At 48.5% G+C, this 19,243-nt stretch overlaps 1 protein-coding gene across 3 annotated transcripts in view; it reads left to right on the top strand.

Annotated features, from left to right (window-relative positions):
• Positions 1 to 19,243, top strand: part of SRGAP3 (SLIT-ROBO Rho GTPase activating protein 3) — a 434,101-nt gene that overhangs the window by 402,111 nt on the left and 12,747 nt on the right. For 2 of the 3 annotated variants that reach the window (XM_049766260.1, XM_049766259.1), the window contains 5 exons: positions 4,825 to 4,852; positions 12,816 to 12,846; positions 13,859 to 13,919; positions 16,370 to 16,447; positions 18,665 to 18,799. In XM_049766260.1, coding sequence (XP_049622217.1) covers positions 4,825 to 4,852; positions 12,816 to 12,846; positions 13,859 to 13,919; positions 16,370 to 16,447; positions 18,665 to 18,799 — 333 coding nt within the window. Of the gene's footprint in view, positions 1 to 4,824; positions 4,853 to 9,415; positions 9,519 to 12,815; positions 12,847 to 13,858; positions 13,920 to 16,369; positions 16,448 to 18,664; positions 18,800 to 19,243 lie in introns of all 3 variants that reach the window. The other variant, XM_049766261.1, reaches the window with a different exon arrangement.

A 19,243-nucleotide genomic window follows, 5' to 3' on the forward strand; every position in this document is an offset into this window, starting at 1 on the left:
ACAGAGTTTTGGGACAGTAAATTTTATGGAGCCTTCCTTATCCCCTGCATGTATATTCCTGGTGCTGTTGGCGGAGGGCTGCCATCTGCGGATGTGCGTTTCCAAAAGGGCCAAGATTCCAGGGCCCACAAGAGAATAAAGGAGGGAACTTGGGGGGGGGGGGGGCTGGTGCCTGTTGCTCTCAGGATTCCAGTGCCCAGAGTAGGGGTGAAAGCAGACACACCCCAGCATGCTAGTCGCTCCTCTCCTGACATGTATCGGAAGCTGTGTACACTACACAGCCTGCATTCATCCCCCAACCTTGAGGAACAAATCAGCCTCAAGACACTGCACCCCAACTGAGAAAGTTCCCTGGAATGCAACCACCATAGCTGCAGCATCAATCACTCAAACACCCACAGATACAGGGCTGTGAGTTTCAGTGGGGGACATGCAAGAAAGGTGGGTGTCCAGGGTTTGACAGCTGGATTCTGATGCCAAGGTTGACCAGGGCTTGTCCATGTCACCAGCCCTGCACTCTTTGCAGCCCAACAGACAGTCACCCAGGGGTGGCCACCAAGAAAGGAAATTTGCAGTAGACTCCCCTCAAAAGCAAAACCTCTTCCTGTTTCCGTTTTCACCCTAGAAACCTCTGATTTGATTTCTCTCAGCACAGGTTGGTTCTGTGTGTTCTAGTTGGCAGGAGAACCAGGAGAGAGATTATGCATCTCATTTGGAGAGTGTCTCTTCCAATGAGTGTGTCACAATCTTCTGATTGGGGGAGGAAGGCTCAGAAGGTGCCTTTACCTCATTTCCTACCTCCTGCTACATTCTGCCAATTTGGCAGTATGGGTGGGAAGTCAGGCCATGAGTATTGGTAGAGACCTTTGGATTGGTCCTCATATTTCCTTCTAATTAGATCTTTCTCAATTGATTCCTTTTGGTTTTCCTCTTAAAAGTATGTTTTCCCCATTGACTCCTCATCTGGCTTTCCCCCCTCCCCTTGTGGATGGACTTTGCTTTTCCCAATAAAGGCTACTCAGGCAGCCTAGAGGGGCAGCTGCCATCTTGGCTTGTGGTTCCACATGGTGGAATGACTGGCTTATGAGTGAACAGCTTGCGGTGTTAGTTTCTGGCCTGCTATTGCTTCCCAACAGTGTGTGGATTATTTCCTGCATCAGAGTTGCTGTTGGCCCTGTGTCTCTTGTCCTATCCGGGTTAGGACCATGGGGTTTCCTCTCCCTCTCTGGGGATTGTGGAACGCACAACCCATCATTCAACACGTGAGGATGGAGGAAAAGGTGGATAGGAAGAAAAGTCCTGCAGGGGTGCTGGCCTGGGAGCAGAGTCAGCAAGCATAAGGGTTGATTTTTATGGGATTGGGGACTGGTGATTACTTGTTATTTTCAAAACCAGATGCCTTCTATTAGATATTCTTTTAAAAGCCAAGATCCCTTGGGTCCTCAGTTATAATACAGTAGAGAGGACATTTGCCTTACACACAGTAAAGTATGTAGCTTAACTGTGTAGCTAACTGTTATTTCATCCTTGAACACTCAAGCACTGCCAGAAGTGATCCCTGAGCACAGAGCCAGGAATAAGCTGTGAGCACTGCTGGGTGTAGCCCAAAAGCAGAAATAAAAAAATAAAATATCAGATAGAAAGAATCCCCATTGAAGGAATCTTTCCTTACTGTCCCTGCCCAGAAGATCTTGGTGAATTGTACTTGGTTTCTTGGTTGGTCCTGTCCTGCCAGGCCTTCTGAGTTTAGCCAGCCTTCAGCCAAACCTTCCTTTGAGTGGTGACTTTCTCATCTCAGCATTGCACTGAGTAGAACTCAGGGAATCAAATGCAGCTTCAGAGAAAGATAATGGCAGTCAAGACAGAGCCATCTGTAGAAGCCTCCTGTTTCTGCCTTCTAGAGAGCCACTGTGTAGAGCCTTGCTGGTCTTTGAATTTTCATTTTCCAGCAGGTCATATTTTTAGTTGCTGTTTCCTAAACGTTTGCTGTTCTGAAATTGTTTTAGAATAAGTGAGGTGCAACAGCAAAGTTGCAGAGATGGCACTGCATGTCTGCCCCTTCACATATGTGCGGTCTTGGTAGATCTGTGATGGTCAATGAAACTGAAACCTTCTTTAGGTTGGGTGCTAGGTCACTGCTAAGATTCTATAGTGATCTGAGATGGATACCAGAGCTTCTGGGTGGAATGATTTCAGAGTTGTATGGGCAGTGAGTGGAAGGGAAGACTCAGACTGATTAATACCATTCTGCCAATGGGGTGAAGGGCTCCCAGAATTCAGTCCTGGCTCATTTTCTCTGGGGTGTTTGTAAAAAGACTCTCCACTATGCCAATGATGGCTGGGAGTTGGGCATTTATTCTATTTTTTTTTTTTTTGTCTTCTGAAGCCTTTCTTATGTACTGGGATAGCCGGTCTGGAAAATTTGCAGAGAAATAAGCAATAAGCAGGGCCAAGTGGAATGTTGTGACTGAAATTAAATATGGTATCTATGACTCAGTTTCTCTTTCAATACCATGACCCAAAGAAACCTTAATATTTTTCTTTTCCTTTCTTTCTTTTCCTTTTTTTTTGTTTTTGTTTTTGTTTTTGTTTTTTTGGGGGGAGGCCATACCAGTGGCACTCAGATTACTCCTGGTTTTGTGATCAGAAATAGCTCATGGTGGCTCGGGGACCATATGGGATGCCGGGATCAAACTATTTCTTTGAGGAAATTGATCATAGTAATTCTGGCTGCAGTTCTAGGCTAGAACTAGGCTAGAACTCGAGATTGACAGGTGTGTAGTACCTAATCTAGTGCTCACTTGTCAGCTAGAAAGGTCATCATGGCATCTAACTGGATACTTGGTATGTAGAGGGACAGGTTAGAGCCCTGGCACCATGGGATTCCCCCAAGCACTGTTGAGATTAGCTCCGGAAAATAAATGAAGACTAACTATAGTGGCATCAACCAAATATGCCTAGTGAACACTTTATATGTGGGAACTCTGTGCTAGGATATACAAAGTGAAACCCAGATTTTTTTAAAATAATATTTTATTTAAACATCTTGATTACAAACATGATTATGGTTGGGTTTTAGTCATGTAAAGAACACCCCCCATCACCAGTGCAATTCCCAACACCAATGTCCCAAATATCCCTGCTCCCCACCCCACCCCTGCCTGTACGCTAGACAGGCTTTCTATTTCCCTCATATATTCTCTTTGTTAGGATAGTCCTCAATGTAGTTATTTTTCTAACTAAACTCATCCCTCTTTGTGATGAGCTTCATGTCGTGAGCTGGAACTTTCAGCCCTTCTCTCTTTTGTCTCTGAAAATTATTGCAAGAGTGTCTTTCATTTTGCTTAAAACCCATAGATGAGTGAGACCATTCTGTGTCTTTCTCTCTCTCTCTCTCTCTCTCTCTCTCTCTCTCTCTCTCTCTCTCTCTCTCTGACTTATTCCGCTCAGCATAATAGATCCCATGTACATCCATGTATAGAAAAATTTCATGATTTCGTTTCTCCTGACGGCTGCAAAATATTCCATTGTATATATGTACCACAGTTTTTTTTAGCCATTCATCTGTTGAGAGGCATCTTGGTTGTTTCCACTGTCTTGCTATGGTAAATAGTGCTGCAGTGAATATAGGTGTAAGGAAGGGATTTTTGTATTGTATTTTTGTGTTCCTAGGGTATATTCCTAGGAGTGGTATAGCTGGATCGTATGGGAGCTCAATTTCCAGTTTTTGGCGGACTCACCATATCGCTGTGAAACCCAGATTTTAAAGCTAGTTTAAAAAGCATGTGTGTGCATAGTGTCTAAATGATACCTTTTATACCTTTTATAGTGTATATTTGTTAATATTTGTATAAGTTGAATTTAATATAGCATCATCTCATTGATTTCCTTTTTCTAAGTGGTTTGGATTTATTTTGGGGGGAAGCCACACCCTGGAATTCAGGGGTTACTCTTAGTTCTGCACTCAGCATTTACTCCTGGTGATGCTGGGGGACCATATGGGATGTTGGGGATCGAACTGGTCAGCCACATGCGAGGCAAATGTCCCACCCACTATGCTATCACTCTGACCCATGACTTACATTCTATTTCTTCTGGATAGAAGTTCAGGGGATCTTCATGCCCCATAAAAGGAATGAAGTACCAAATAATCATATGCAATGGACAACTCCCAAAGACATTCTGGGAAATGCCAAATACAAAATCCACATATTGCCTGAGCCATGTTTGTGAAATAAATTGCCTGACCTGTTTCTAGAAACAAATGTATGTTGTTGGTAGATTCCAGTGTTTACGAAGAGCAGCTCAGAACTCTCTAATATTGGGGTGCAGAGAAGTGATCCCCTAAGTGTATTTCCTAGTTTCTTATCTTCGAGACTGTTTAAGTGAAGTCTTTGGTGTCTGATGCAGGCTGTCAGCTGTGGCTGAACAGTGGTTGAAAATTGGTGTCAGTGGCTCACAGCATGGCAGTTCAAAATGCTATCCTTCCCAGCCGACCATGGGCATCTCAGGCATCATTACATTTTCCAGGGCACAAGTGGCCAATGTTATTATTCTTTATTTCCTTATCAACTTTAATTTTTTTCATTAAGAAATATAACCAGGGCCAGAGAGATAGCACAGTGGTAAGGCATTCGCCTTACACACAGTCGATCCAGGATAGATGGTGGTTCGAATCCCGCCATCCCATTTGGTCCTCTGAGCCTGCCAGGAGTGATTTCTGAACACAGAGCCAGGAGTAACCCCTGGGCGTCGCCAGGTGTGACCCCCCCCCCAAAAAAAAATAGAAATGTAATTAAACATCTGTTCCACTTTTCTTCCCAGGGGAGCGAGCTGAATGTGGCACCACCAGGTAAGAGCTGGGACTTCTAGTGGCTCTAAAACTGCAGGGTGGTTGGGAAGGGGGGACGGATGCTGGAGAGACATAGAAGGTGGGGTAACTGTGCAGGGTCCCTGTGTGCTGATGACTGTGCTGAGAGGGAGCCAATGTGCTGTTCTGGCTGCTTTGCTCATCTGGCACAGACAGGAAATTGCACCGCTCTGGGCTGGAGCTGGGCAAGGGCCTTTGGAGCTGAGGGGTTCTGGGGTGTGCCTTCCTTTGTGTCCCTCTAGCAGGACAGTCACAGCGCAGAGTGGCTGAGAGTCACCAAGAGAGACGAGCTGTGGGGTGCAGAGAGGGAAGCAATCCCTCTCCCCTGCTTGATCTGATTGCTGAAGCAACTGGGGTGCAGGCCAGGGGTCCCGTTTGCCAAAGCTTTGGTCTGGCTAATGAAATGCACCACCAGGGGCACACACCTGCACACAGCCACTTACGCATGTCTACTGCCTCCTCTTGCACCCTGGCTTCAGACTTTAGGGGAGCATAACAAGTGTTACCTCCTGCTTTTCTCCAGCTTGCTCCCTGTACCCCTGTTCCTGCTGCTGTCTCAGCATAGGAGAGCCAGTGTGTCTCCCCCCTGGGACTGGAAGCTGCAGGCTGGCTTCCAGCAATACCTTCCTACTTCCCCCAAGTTCAGTTCCCTCATTCCTACTTCCCAGCCCAAACTGTCCTAGGGAAACTCAGCCCAGTGCCAGAGTCAAGCCAGAGATCCTTTTCTTTCTCTGGCATTCTCAGCCCAGGGGTCCAGGGTTCTCCCCACCAATCCTTCCTTGGGGCCCAGAGCTCCCAATTAGAACACTGTGCTCCTTGACCAGAGAGAGAACAATTCCTGACTTTCTCTTCTTTCTGGAAGGGGAGTCCATAGAACAGGCTTAAAGGTTTCGGATTTCAGGTTTTGGGGTGAGGGCTCTGGTGGGGGAACTTGAGGCCTCCCAGCACTGGCATCCTAGAACTGCAGTCTGGGGTGTTCCAGGATCACAGTTCTGGCTGGCAAATGGGACCAGGTCACCCTCTAAGGCCCTCTCAGAATCCAACCTTTTATTATTAAATTTTTCCTGGTGACATTATGTAGTGACAGAAGTCACAATTCACACCGAGTTTGCCAATGAGGATTGAATGTCCTCACCCAAGCAGATGGGGGCTGAATGTCCTCACTCCCTCCTGGTCCTAGAACATCTCCCAGGAAGATCCTTCCAGGATTGTAAGAGAAATATGAGATCACACTCATGGCTACTACCCCAGGTTATGTCACTTAGATTGCAGTGAGGAAGGTGCATGCCTTGCACATGGGAGATCTAGTGAGTTCAATCCCTGGCTTCCATGTGCTAGAAGTAATCCCTGAATGTAGATCCAGGAATAAACCCTGAGCACTGCTGTGTATAGTCCAGAAACAAATAAATAAATACTTTTTAAAGGGAGAGACCTCTGAGAAGTTGTCCTCACTACCCAGGGAATAGGAACTCAAAGCTGGGATTGCTACTAAGAGGAAAAGAGGAACCCTTACCCCCATTCAGACACACTCACTTGCCTCTCTGCTCCAAAGCCATTGCCAGAGGCAGCCTCTTTGGTCAAATAACCAACTTGCCTGATTCTACTTGCTTTTACCTCCAAAAACCACTGCCAGCATGTTGCTCAGTGCCCTGCTGCCATCTTGAATGTGGTTGGTTTTAAAATAAACCTGGGAGGCAAGATTGGCAACACTCTGTGATCTCTGCATCATCTATCATTTTCTGTTGCCCCAGTGACTGCCATCTTATATGGTGACCCTCAGAGGCACTGACCTTGGAGGGTCAGAACTGCTTCTGATCAGCAAGTCTTAGAACCACCCAAGTCTATTCAACCCATTCTTTCAGCCACTGGCCACAGCCAGGCACTCACCCTTGATAAGAGTGGTGAATGCTGGCACTAGATAATCAAATCATGTTTCACAATGGTTGTGTAAACTGGCATTGGCTTTCTGGTCCAGATTGACTTGCCCCATGGTCCAGATTGAAGGCAAGGTCTTGGTGCCTCCTTGCCCATCAGATGTTACCAGGCACAATGCCTGGCTACTTCTGAGCCATGGCAGTGCCACCATTTTGGACATTAAGTTTGAGTTGGGAAAGAAAGACTTTCAGCACTACCAAATCTGCCACAGAATTGATTCCCATGCTCACAACAGCGGAGCTGGATTCTCCTCTCAGTAGAAAGCGCAGAGGGGGGCAGTGGACTCTGGTTTCTCTTTGCTTCCTCTTGGCACTCTGCATTCCTGTTTTCTCTCTTTCCTGAGCGGCAGAAGAGATGGAGGGCCCAGACTCCCCCACTTTCCTTGGCTCAGCTGCCCACCCACTCCCCACTTTGTGCCCCACCCAGCACTTCAGTAAGTTGCGGACGGGTTGATGTTGTGCAAAGTTGGGGTAGCTACTTCTCCTGGGCCGAGGTTTTTCCATGCATGAGACACCGTACAGAGGAACCCAACACTCCTGGGCCTTTATGATTGAGCAGGAGAACTGGAGAGGAAGAGTATCCACTTTTTCTTCATTTCATTTGTATATTTAATGGGAAAAATTTGCCAAGAGACTTGCCTGAAGGAAGCCCTCCTGCCAGGCACCCTCATTGTTTTAATATGAGATGTCCTATATTTGTGTTAAGACTCCCAACTCCTGCTGGCCATGGGTGTTTAATAGAGAAGATAATGTTCCTGCTAAATATCTGGATAAAAATCTATTTCCCAGTACCCATAGAGGGAGATGTTGGGTTCTCTTACTCTCTGTGTGACCTTGGGAAACCTCTGAGCCTCCTCTGGGCCCATTTGCTGATGCTTGCAGTGATAAAATTCTTCCTTGTCTCCCTCTGAGGGCTGGTGTGAAAGACGCTAACTCACTAACTGAAGGCCTTCAGAACCATCCCTGACCCCTCTAAGAGCAACTAGTCTCTGGGTTGCTACTGGGTGCTATCCCCCACCCCCAGAGATACCCCTTGGGCCAATGTCCCATTTCTGACATTCTTTGGCACTTGGCAATTCAAAAGTGGATTCCAGTTTTCAGAATCACCTTGCCCACATCCCCATATCCCTTCCAAAAACGAATCACAGGAGGCAGAAATGACATGGACTTAGCTACCCAAACTGACAACAGCTCCAAACAAAGCTTAAAAATCTCGCCTGTGATTTCTCTTCCTGAGTTTGGTCTGTGCTGTGAGTTTGGTGCCCGTGTTGGGCTGGCATGTTTTCTGGGTTCAGCTGTGCCTGGCTCATGCATGGCCTGGAGTGTGCAGACTTTGCTCGAGTCTCTGAGGCACATGTTCAAGGGGTCCCTAGCTGACTGGCCTGCTGAAGGACACACACGCCAACTCAGGGACATAGGTAGCTGGATTGTCATGGGCCTTATATGCCCCCAATTCCCAGACCCATGTCTAAGGCTTTTCACCCAATCACAGACACCCATCAAGGGTGGGGAGACCAGGTATTTGCTCCACAGGGATAGACATGATCTATATACCAAGCTGGTTTCCCATGTGTTGCTTCTTCAGATTGTGAACCAAAATGAAGGGACTCCTTCTTTGTCCTAGGCCACCTTCTGCCCAGGAAGCTGGGGAGTAAAGCCAGTTGGGGTATCAACAGAGCAAAGAAGTCAGCTCAGGCCTATGCATGGTGAACCATCTAGAAACCAGGCCCGTGTTAGTGGCTGTTTCCATGTTCCTGGTGACCCCTAGTTTCCTCCCCCTGTGGTCAAGTTAGGATCACAATGAAGGAGACATGGCAGGAAAGCAAGACACTTTCAACCCTGGCCTCCAAGGGCCCTGCCATTAATAACTGGCAAGGTGGACAGTTGGACTCAGGAAAAATCACTCTTCAGCTCTAGAACTAGCCCAGTTGGAGCCCTCAGAGGTCCTCCTAGCTATGCATGCAGAAATTGCTCCTGGCTTGGGGGACCATATAGGACGCCGGGGATCAAACCCAGGTCTGTCCTGGGTTAGCTGCATGCAAGGCAAATGCCCTACTGTTGCACTATCACTCCAGCCTAGATTATGGAAACATTTTAAGGAAAAACCTATTTCACTCAAGCTGGAATAACCTTGTCCTCTGCTTTGGGGGCCCTCAAAGTGAGCCTCTGCCTCTTGTCATCACTTACTTGCTCTCTGAACTGAGAAGGACGATTGTCCGCTATTTATGCTAGCAGAGTGAGGTTGAACCCGGCTCAGAATGAGGAGAGTGAGTCTCTCCCAGTGGCTCCGAAAGTCTCTTGCTTTCTTGGGTCACAGTGAACATCTCAGCTTTAATGGGTGACAGCCACTGGCACGTCACCGGTTTCCAGGCCACGTACTCTGTCCCCTGTGGACTAGAATGCATCTGTGTTATGTGAGCGTGGTCCGTGACCCACCCCCCATCCCCAGGGTGGGGCAGTCAATCCAGCACATGCCCCAGGAGCTCAGAGATGGGACACAGGATGCGCTGCCTGCAAGGCCCATCTCCTCCGGGGGCCCTGTGCGCCTCTGTCCCAGTCGTATGTCTATGTCGTTTGCTTTCTTGATTTCTTTTGTTCCGTTTTCCCCTAGGCCCCCGTGCCTCCCCCCTAAGCCACAGAGAATGAGGAAACCTAGGCCTCTCTCACTGTGTAGCCATAAACTATTTAACGGCTGTATGGAAGAGTTCATTAAGGTACTTGTTGGGGGAGCCGTGGAGTCCGCGATGGTGCCCGATGTAATGGCAGCAGCCTCCCTGTTTTCCCATTGCCCTGTCAGCCTGTTCTCAGAGCCTCCTTTGCACCACCCATGGATCCGGCCTGTCTTTCTGTGAGCTTAGTTTTGGGGAGAAGAGAAGATGGTGCTGAAACTCAATGAAGTACAAAGGGGTTTCCTGTCCTTCTGTGAGTTTAGCTTTGGGGTAGAGAGAAGATGGTGCTGAGACTCAATGATGTACAAAGTGCCAGTGCCATCACCGGGGGCCTTGCTAATAGGTACCTGGCCTTGGACATTGTGCCTTACTTAAGAACCCCAAATGTCAGAGCGAGGGAGGCCTGTGAGGCCTAGCAGAGATGAAGTGGAATTTGCAGGTTGCCACAGCCTCACACAAACACTTCCCCATCTTAAATTGAAAACGTACCAGTGGGCAGGAAAGATAGCATAGCAGTAGGGTGTTTGCCTTGCATGCAGATGATCCAGAATGGAAGGAAGTTTGATTCTTGGCATCCCATATGATCCTCCAAGCTTGCCAGAAGCTATTTCTGAGCTCAGAGCCAGGAGTAATCCCTGAACGCTTCTGGGTGTAACCCCAAAACTAAAATAATAATAATAATAATAATAACAGTAATAACAACAACAACAACAACAATAATACTAACAGAATGTACCAGGGAAGGACACTTGCGATTTCCATGAGGCCTGTTCCTATTTGGGAGAGACACCCCATGGCATGCCTTCTACTGGCAACTGTCAGATTTATCCGTTTTGCTTGCCAAGTCTCTGCCTCTCGGCTGCCAGGGCTCTGAGCAGATCAGGAGGGTGACAGAGCTGACATGGGCAGCCAGGCAAGGGGAGACTTATTTTCGACATGGCTCAGATGAACATTCCCCACCAGTTACTCCATAGTCCCACACTGGCTCCTGGGGAAAGAAGACTGCTAGCATGGCATGAAGTCACGGCTCTGGGCTTTGCTGACATGGGGCAGAGGGGAGTTTCCTGTATCAACTCTCTAGACTTTATCAATAGATGGGAGAGCAGCACAAGACATAGCAAGAAGAGGAATTCTGCCTGCATCATGGCAGGTGGGGCAAGACCTGTGGATGTGACAGTCCAGGATAGGGACTTGGGGATAGGAGGTCATAGGCTGGGAATTTAGGGGGAAGAAGGCAGCAAGGGTGCTTTACACACTACCTAGGGCTAAGGCTGCTGAGGTGACCCCAAGGACTCATTTTGCACCCAGGAGGTGGTATAAGGGACAGTCCCTCCCTTTACCCACTCCCCCATGCCAGCACCCCTGCACAGTTCTCAAGCTGGCCTCTCTTCTAAATCCCCATCATGGGAGATACTCTGGGGGGTGGTTCTAGCCAACATCCCAGGAACCACTTTTCTAAACAAGTTCTGAGTGAATCATGTAGAGATCACATAGGCCTGGGAGGCAGAAGAGGAGGTTAAGAGGAGGAGGAGGAGGAGGAGGAGCAGGGCCTGGCACCATTTCTTGGTGTTCTTGCCTCTTCCCAGGATATGAAGATGGGAGTTGGAGTAGGCAGCCCATTTCCTATATTGTTGGCCTCTGTAAGCAGATCTTAGAGCACCATCTGATCTAGAGATGGGGCCTGTGGCCACTCTGTATACCCAGAGTTGGGAAAGATTCACCAGCATGGAGAGATGGAGAGAAGTTGAGATGGAGAGAGAGAGACATTGAGGTGGAGAGATGGAAAGATGGAGAGAAGAGAAATGGAGAGATGAAAAGACAGAGAAAGATGAAGAGATAGAGAAACAGAGAGATACAAAGATAGAGAATTGAAGAGATGTGAGTATACAGCATGGCCTACAACTGCATGAAAGTGCCTGTTGCCTAGGGCCTGGAGAAAGGCCAGTGGTCAGAGAACACACACAGTCTGCTTGGAGCCAGATGGAGGATGTGGGCCTGCATTTTCTTCTGGATCACAGTGGTAAGGATATGACGTCTCTGAGAAGGAGGCTATAGGCATGCACTGGGAGCCCACCCTGGGCTTCTCACTCAAGATAGATGGACGCATATCCTCTCAGGACAGATGGACACATCTTCTTTTGGGCCCCATGTGAACACTGCCCCCTACCCCAGCTCCCCCAAACTGAGTACCTGGAAGTTTCTCCCTAAAACTGCCACTGGCACTACCTGCTTGGATCTGTGGGTATGAGGCAACAGCAACCCATTGATTGGGCCTCTAGACCCTTTGAAAGCAGGTGCCTAGAGCCCCTGGGAATTGTCCTCTTTCATGAAGTCATGAGTGCTTCCCCTCACCCCCATAACATCCAAGGCTTCTAGTCACACTCCATGACTAGCCACCTTGGAAAAGGGTGACGTCTGCAAGGAGCACAAGTACAGATGATGAGCTCAGGATGGTCGAAAGTGCTGTGGGTGGTTTCTAAGTCTGCATGAGCCTTCCAGAACCTTCCATGAGCTTTCCAGAACCCTCCACAGTCTTATTCAACAGAAGAATGAATTCAACCCAATGACTTGGGTTGAAGACCTGGAGATCTCATTTTTAGGTGAGGAAGATGATGAAGTTCCTCATAGGCCGTCAAAAAGTACAATGAGATATGTCAGTAATGTGCCCCCCCCCATTTCCCACATCCTGGGGCTCCCAGCTGGCCAGGAAACCAACTCTTGCCACTCCCTGCTGACTCTTCACAGGTCCCAGGACAAATGAGTGAGGCTGCTGAATGGATAGGAAAGGGGCCCCATCCTGGACAAGTACCACTGCTATTGCTTGATGGCACTGCCCCGAAGGACCTGAATGCATGAAAGACCCCCAAGACCACCTGTGACACCCCTTCTCACATGCACATTCTAGGCCCTTCAGTTTCCACCTGAGATGATGAAGGGACTCTCCATTTTGCCAAGGGGACCCTAGAAACAGTGTCAAGGGGGACAGGAAACACAGCTGGGCAAGGTTTTAGGACAGGAAGCTGCTGGGAACTGTGTGGAATTTGGAATCTTGCACCCCACATCTGGACCCCAGTAGAAGGGCCTGATAGGTATCTTCTGGGTATTCATTATTGGCTGAGAGTCAAGCTCCTGGGCTGAGCCTTTTCTGGGGGTGCCCGGCTCTTCTGACCACCTCCTAATGGAGGAGAGGGCCCTGACTGGCTGGCAGGGTGGGACCTGTACCCCGAGGCTCCCCATGGCGGCTGCCATTGCATTTGGGTACTCGCAGACTCTGACTTCCCTTTCCTCCTGCATAACCTTGTCTTTCTCTCCTGCCGCTGCCTCTCTATTGTTTGTTATCAGAGGAAGAAGAAATGCTCGAGCCAGAAACCAGGTATTTACTCGGAAGGCCCCTTCACCCCTTAGAGTCAGATGGAGCCTATATCACAGTGGCACCTTCTAGAATGAGACCTGGCTGGCCAAGAATCCCAAACCCACCCCACCTAGCTGGAGGGCAGTGGCATGTTCACGCTCAGGGTAAGGGGCTGTCCCCCCTACCCCGGGAAGAGCACGTAAGGTACATGCTGTGCTCTTGGGGGTTCCTCAAAGCACAATGTGGGTCCAGCCCCCATATAGGTCAGGGATGTCTCTGCTCACAGCCCCGAGCTTTGGTCAGTCTTTCTTTGCAGTGCTTGGCCATCAAGGGGCCCGTGAGCCTTTTCTAGGATTTGACCTTGTCACTGTGAATTTCCGTGTCCGGCTGTGTGGGCTGTGACAGCAGCTGGAGTCAGCCCAACTGCCTATCAAATGACCTCGATTGGTGTTTGATCCTGCAGCCCTTTTTTTTAATTTTATTTATTTATTGATTGATTGATTGGTTTTTGGGCCACACTCAACAGTGCTCAGGAGTCACTCTTGGCCCTGCACCCAGAAATTGCACCTGGCAGGTTGGGGGACCATCTGGGATGCCGGGAATCGAACAGGGTCCCTCCCCAGGTCAGCCGCATGCAAGGATGTGCTACCTTCCCAGCCCCATGATCCTGCCGTTCTTAAGGGGCCTGGCATTCCACCTCCGTACTGCCCCGCTGCACCCCAGTTTGGGGCTAAGAAGGGCAAAGAGCAGAGTGGAGCAGAGATGGCTAGGGGGTGGGCAGAGAACTGGTCCCCCGAGTCAGGAGTCGGATGGAGCATTTCTTTCCGCGAGCAAAGCTGTGCTGGCTCGTGTGGCTGTGTGGGCCTTCGGGGTCAGCACCCCCGCTTGCTTTCCTCCTCTCATCCTACTAACCCTGCGTGCTGCCTGAGCACCACATCCGTCTGTCCATCTGTCCACCTGTGTGGGTCTGTCTCAATCCCGGGGGTTGGGGGGGTTTGTCATGCTCCAGAAACTCACATGTTTCTTTCCTCAGGACTCGGGCCAGGCCATCCCACTGGTGGTAGAGAGCTGCATCCGTTACATCAATCTGTACGGTAAGATTCGGGTGCCGGGTTTACAAGTAAGACAATCTCTGTTTGGGGGGTAAATCCAAGTTGTAAACAAAAATACAAAGAAATCAGGGGTGATCTTGGTTTTGGATAAAATAAGGTGTAACCCAACACAACAGACCATGGGTGGGGCCCTAACCCTCCTGCCCAGTCCTAGAGCTCTGGGTTGGGGGTACCAAGTGATGATGGTCACAAGTACCCAATCAAAGGTACCTGGGCGTGGGGTGCCAGTCTGCGGCTTTCTGGGGACCCCAGCCAGCAGTGTGAAGGGGATGAATGCCGCAACTTATTCGTGGGTTCACTGAAGCCGACCCGATCCGAAATATCTGTGGAAAAATCTGTAGAGGTTAGAAAGAAGCCTAAGTCTTTTATCTTATCAAAGGCAATTTATTAAGCAGGCAAGCGCTTATATATATATTTTTACACAAGGGGAAGTATGTCTCAAAAACTATTGGTCATTTCAAACCATCTCTTATCCAATTATATTCCAAGCATAGGCACATAACCAAAAATGAATAAAGGTACTAAACATTAAACTTATGGGGCATACAAGCATTGGTCAATTCAAACAAGCTTTTCACCAATTATATGCTTACTGCAGGTATTTGGCCAAAAGGGGAAAAAGGATAGAGTGTGTCTTGTTAAGCACAGCCCAAAGGAGGTGGGAAAGGAAAAAGGGGAAGGCATGACTCAATGACTGATCCTAGCAATCTTTAGCTTGACCGGAATCAGAGACATATAAGGAAATATTATCTTGTCCCTGGCCTCATGGCCCTGTGGTTAGCACAAGGGGCTATGTTGTTGCAAGATTTCCTATTTGCTCATGGGCTAGGAACCTGCTAACAGTCATGTATGCAGCTCAGTGGAACTTTCCACAGAGATAGAGGCTAAGGTTGATAGCATCCATTTTGTGCAGGCTAGAGCAGTCTCCCACACCTGGGGAGGGGGGTGCATGGATTCTCCCAGTCCTGAGCTTTTAGTTCTGCCCACACGACCATGATCTGCTTTAGATCCATCCATCCTGGAGTGTGGAGCAGGCAGTTCTGCATGGTGAGGGTCTGTGCTGGCTGGAGTGTTCTACCTTACAAGCTAGTGGGGTTCAAAAAACCAGAATGCAGAATTAACTGAAGGCTGGCAGCTTCGACTTGGAAGGCGTCAGGGCGCAGTGGAGCACAGGGGGACTCTAGGCAGAAGAAGCCATCTTGCATTTAGCCAGCTGCTGGTGGCCAGGAAGCCTCAGGGGGGAAAGCAGAAGGGATGGGGTCGACCTTGAAGACACCAGATTGTAATCTTGCTCTGTGGGGGCCACACAGGTTCTGCTAGGCAGACAAATAATCCCCCGACCAAATCTTTAATTGAATTCTAGATGATGCCAGCCCCTTCCGGGATGGGGTCTCCACTCCTGCAACCCTGTCACATAGTGCAGAACCCCCAAAACCTCATGACCTAGTCAGCTGTGCACCTCACCCTGAGGAAGCCTGAGCCGGCATTCCTGGTTCCAGAAGTGGGAGGATTCTTTGAGAATCTTGTCTGTGAACCAGAGAAGGGCAATGGCTTCATATGCATCCAACCTAATTTCTATCCTCAGCACCACATATACCCCCTGAGTACTGAGTCAGGAATACTTTGGTACCGCCAGATAGGATTCTCTTCAAATGTTGTACCCCCAAATTCTTCACTTCTGGCCAGCCTGCCCTGGGTCTTATCAGGGAAGATGTGTGTGCAAGGGAGAGGGAATGGATGTTGTGACTGGGCTGTTCTCACAGCTGAAGCAGCAGGAGACAGGGCTACTAAGGGCTAACAAAGGATCCCTGCACTTCTATTTCTCCTTCTTCCCATCCTCCTCCTCTTCCTCCTCCTCTTCCTCCTCCTCTTCCTTTTCCTCCTCCTCCTCCTCCTTCTCCTCTTCCTCCTCCTCCTCCTCCTCTTCTTCTTCTTCTTCTTCTTCTTCTTCTTCTTCTTCTTCTTCTTCTTCTTCTTCTTCTACTACTACTACTACTACTACTACTACTACTTGTCCTCTTCCTCCTTCTCCTCCTCTTCTTTCCCCTCTTCCTCTCCCTCTTCTGTTTTCTCCTCTTCTTCTACTTCTTCTCTTCCTCCTCCTCTTCCTCCTCTTCCTCCTTCTCCTCCTTCTCTTCCTCCTCCTCCTTTTTCTTATTCTTCTCCTCCTCCTTCTTCTTTCTTTTCTTCTCCTCCCCCCTCTACCTCTTCCTCCTACTCCTCTTTCTCCTGCTTCTCTTTCTCCTCCTCCTCCCCTTCTACCTCTTCCTCTTACTCCTCCTCCTTCTTCTCCTATTCTTCTTTCTCCTCATCCTCTACCTCTTCCTCCTCCTTCTCCTTCCTCTTCCTCTTCCCCGGGAGCAAGGGTGTGGTGTGCTCCTGCTGGGCTGTAGGCCTCCCAGTCCATTGTGGCTCTGCTCATCCCTCTGCAGGTCTCCAGCAACAAGGCATCTTCCGTGTGCCCGGCTCCCAGGTGGAGGTCAACGACATCAAGAACTCCTTTGAGAGAGGTGGGTGCCTGGCCTGCGGGTGGCCATATGCATTGCACCCATGTCTTTTGCAGTCATACTCTGTGATATTGCCTTGGCGATGGGGACAATGCAGGCAGGGAGATGAGCTGCAGAAAGTCCCAGACACACACCATTTATTTCCCTTCTGCTCCACCATCATCCATGGCCACTTTCTCTGATGGCCACATGGTGATTGCTGGAAAGGCAACCTGGGACGCCCTTGGGGATGGGTCCCTAAGGGAGCTGGCTGGTAGGGTATATTGAGGGAGTCTGGATTTCCATTTCTTCTGCAGGACATGCTGAGGAATCACAAAAGGGGGTCTCATTCTTTCTGAGTCCACAAGGGAAACTATTCCAGGGCCAGGGTCCAAATGAGTTGTGGTCCTTGATGTCTCATGTGCTGATGGCAGAATCCCCAGGTCAGGGACAGCCTGCCAGAGAGGGGCAGCCTATGCAGGGGTGGGTGAACTCATTTGGGTTTCTAGCTAGGTAAGTCTTGCCTATTCCTCTGTGGGTCCATGACAGGCTTTTTTTTATTTTTTTTTATTTTTAATTATGAGAACAAAGACGCAAAGAAAGAGGACAAGGTAAAGTTACAGTGGAAGGACAATCACCCATAACATAATTCTCAGAAGAAGTCCCCTTGCTGATACCTTAACTTTGAACCTTCAGCCAAAGAACATTAAGACAAACAAAATAGAATCCATGAACAATTACTTTGTCCCTCAAGTCCCCAGATTGTAACACAATATAATATTTCCTAACAGCTCACAAGGCAATCTAAAGCCATAAAACTTACGTAACTCCTTAAACATTAGAGGCATAGTATTTTTTACATTTCCCTGTACATGCATATTAGCTTAAGTTAACCTCAAATTTTAAGTGGGTTTTTTTTAAGGACTAGAGTCAAAGGAGCACAGTAAAAACGGTGTTAGAGTGGCAATTGTTGTTTGCATAGGCCCACCAAAATATGAGAGGCATGGAAAGGAATAACCTTGGCCTAAATACAAAGAGACCCTACCCCTGATGTTTCCTGGCATAAGACCAACTCTAGGCTCCAGGCAAGTTAGATCGTCCAATCCAAGACATTGTCCGTAGTGCCAACACACTTTTCACACAGTCTCTGTTGTTGGTATCATGTTTCTGTATTAAAGATCCTGGAATCTTCATATCCTACATAGAAGTCAGGGTGTGGATCGTCCTCTCGTTTCACCTCACCATTAAAGGGCAATGCAGGAAGCCCATAACAGGCTTTTTTGTGTGTGTATGTGTGCATTTATTCATGTGTGCATGTTGAGGTTGCTGAATCCTGTGCTAGGTGGCAGCAGACTAACTCAGCTGTTTTCTCCATGGCTTTAGCTAGGAATCCTCTGCCTCTATTAGGCTGGGGTGGTCGTTCCTATCTTTGTCACAAGGGGAGACCCATCAAGGCCTCACTCAGGCCTGCATCTCTCTCCAAGGAGCAACTGGGAGACCACAGTGTGCAGTGTAACAGTGGGGTGCAATAGGCCTGGGGGGGCCCCTCAGAAGAACTGGAGTGATAGAAAATAAGGGAAGAGGAGGCTGGAGTCCATTTTAAGACACAAAAGACTAAATAAACTCAACAACCTATAATGGCTGTGAACTCCAGTGGGCTGCCTGCTTAAAAGAGATCCCAGGGAAACATGTACATTGTATAACATCCGTGTCCAGCAGTATGACAATGGAGATGGCATGTGGTCTGGGGACAGTGTCCTTGTTCTTTAGTAGAATATGGGGAGGCTTTTGGATTGCTTTGTGTACTGCTAAGAAATGTTATCAAATACTACAGTCTGGGGACTGTAATGAAGTAATTGTGTATGGGTTTTTGTTTTGTTTCTTAATGTTTTTTGGCTGAAAATTCAGAATTAAGGTGTCATCAGGGGGATCTCTTTTGAGAATTCTGTTTATGGGTGATTGTCTTCCCACTGTAACTTCACCTTGTCCTCTTTTTTTGCACCTTTGTCTTCATAAATAAAAAAATAAAAAGAATATGGGGGGGGGCCACATCTATGAAACCACAGCCCCCCCCCATGCATTCCCATATCCCTCTGGAAGAGCACATGGTCATGCCAGGTCAACTCTGCTCCCCGTTCTAGAATCTGAGTTTCTTCCACACCTTTTGCAGCTATTTGGGGCTGTGTTGTCTCCTTATGACAGTCTGTGCCTTCCTGACCCCCTCACTCCCATCCCACACAGGTGAAGACCCCTTGGTGGACGACCAGAACGAGCGAGACATCAATTCTGTCGCTGGAGTTTTAAAACTCTATTTCCGAGGCCTGGAAAATCCACTCTTTCCTAAGGAAAGGTTTCAAGATTTGATATCAACCATAAGTGAGTGTCCCCTGAACTGGGGATGACTGTCCCCCCAAGAATATGTCCTTGGTGTCTTGTTCTGCGCCCATCACCATGCCCAAAGTGGCCTGGAATGGCAGGGTTGTTTTTTTGTTTGTTTGTTTGTTTGTTTGTGGCCACACCTGGTGATGCTCAGGGGTTACTCCTGACTCCTCGATAAGAAATTGCTCCTGGCAGATTCGGGGGACCAGATGGGATGTGGGCATTGAACCTGGGTTTATCCCAGGTTGGCCACGTGCAAGGCAAATGCCCTACCACTGTGCTATCACTTTGGCCCCAAGTTTTGTTTTGTTTTGTTTGTTTTTGTTTTGGGTCACACCTGATAGTATTCAGGGGTTACTCCTAGCCCTGCACTCAGAAATTACTCTTGGCATGCTCGGGGGATCATCCATATAGGATGCCAAGGATCAATTTTGGGTTGGC

The sequence above is a fragment of the Suncus etruscus genome, chromosome 20 (assembly GCF_024139225.1).
Source record: "Suncus etruscus isolate mSunEtr1 chromosome 20, mSunEtr1.pri.cur, whole genome shotgun sequence".
Taxonomy (NCBI): Eukaryota; Metazoa; Chordata; class Mammalia; order Eulipotyphla; family Soricidae; genus Suncus; species Suncus etruscus.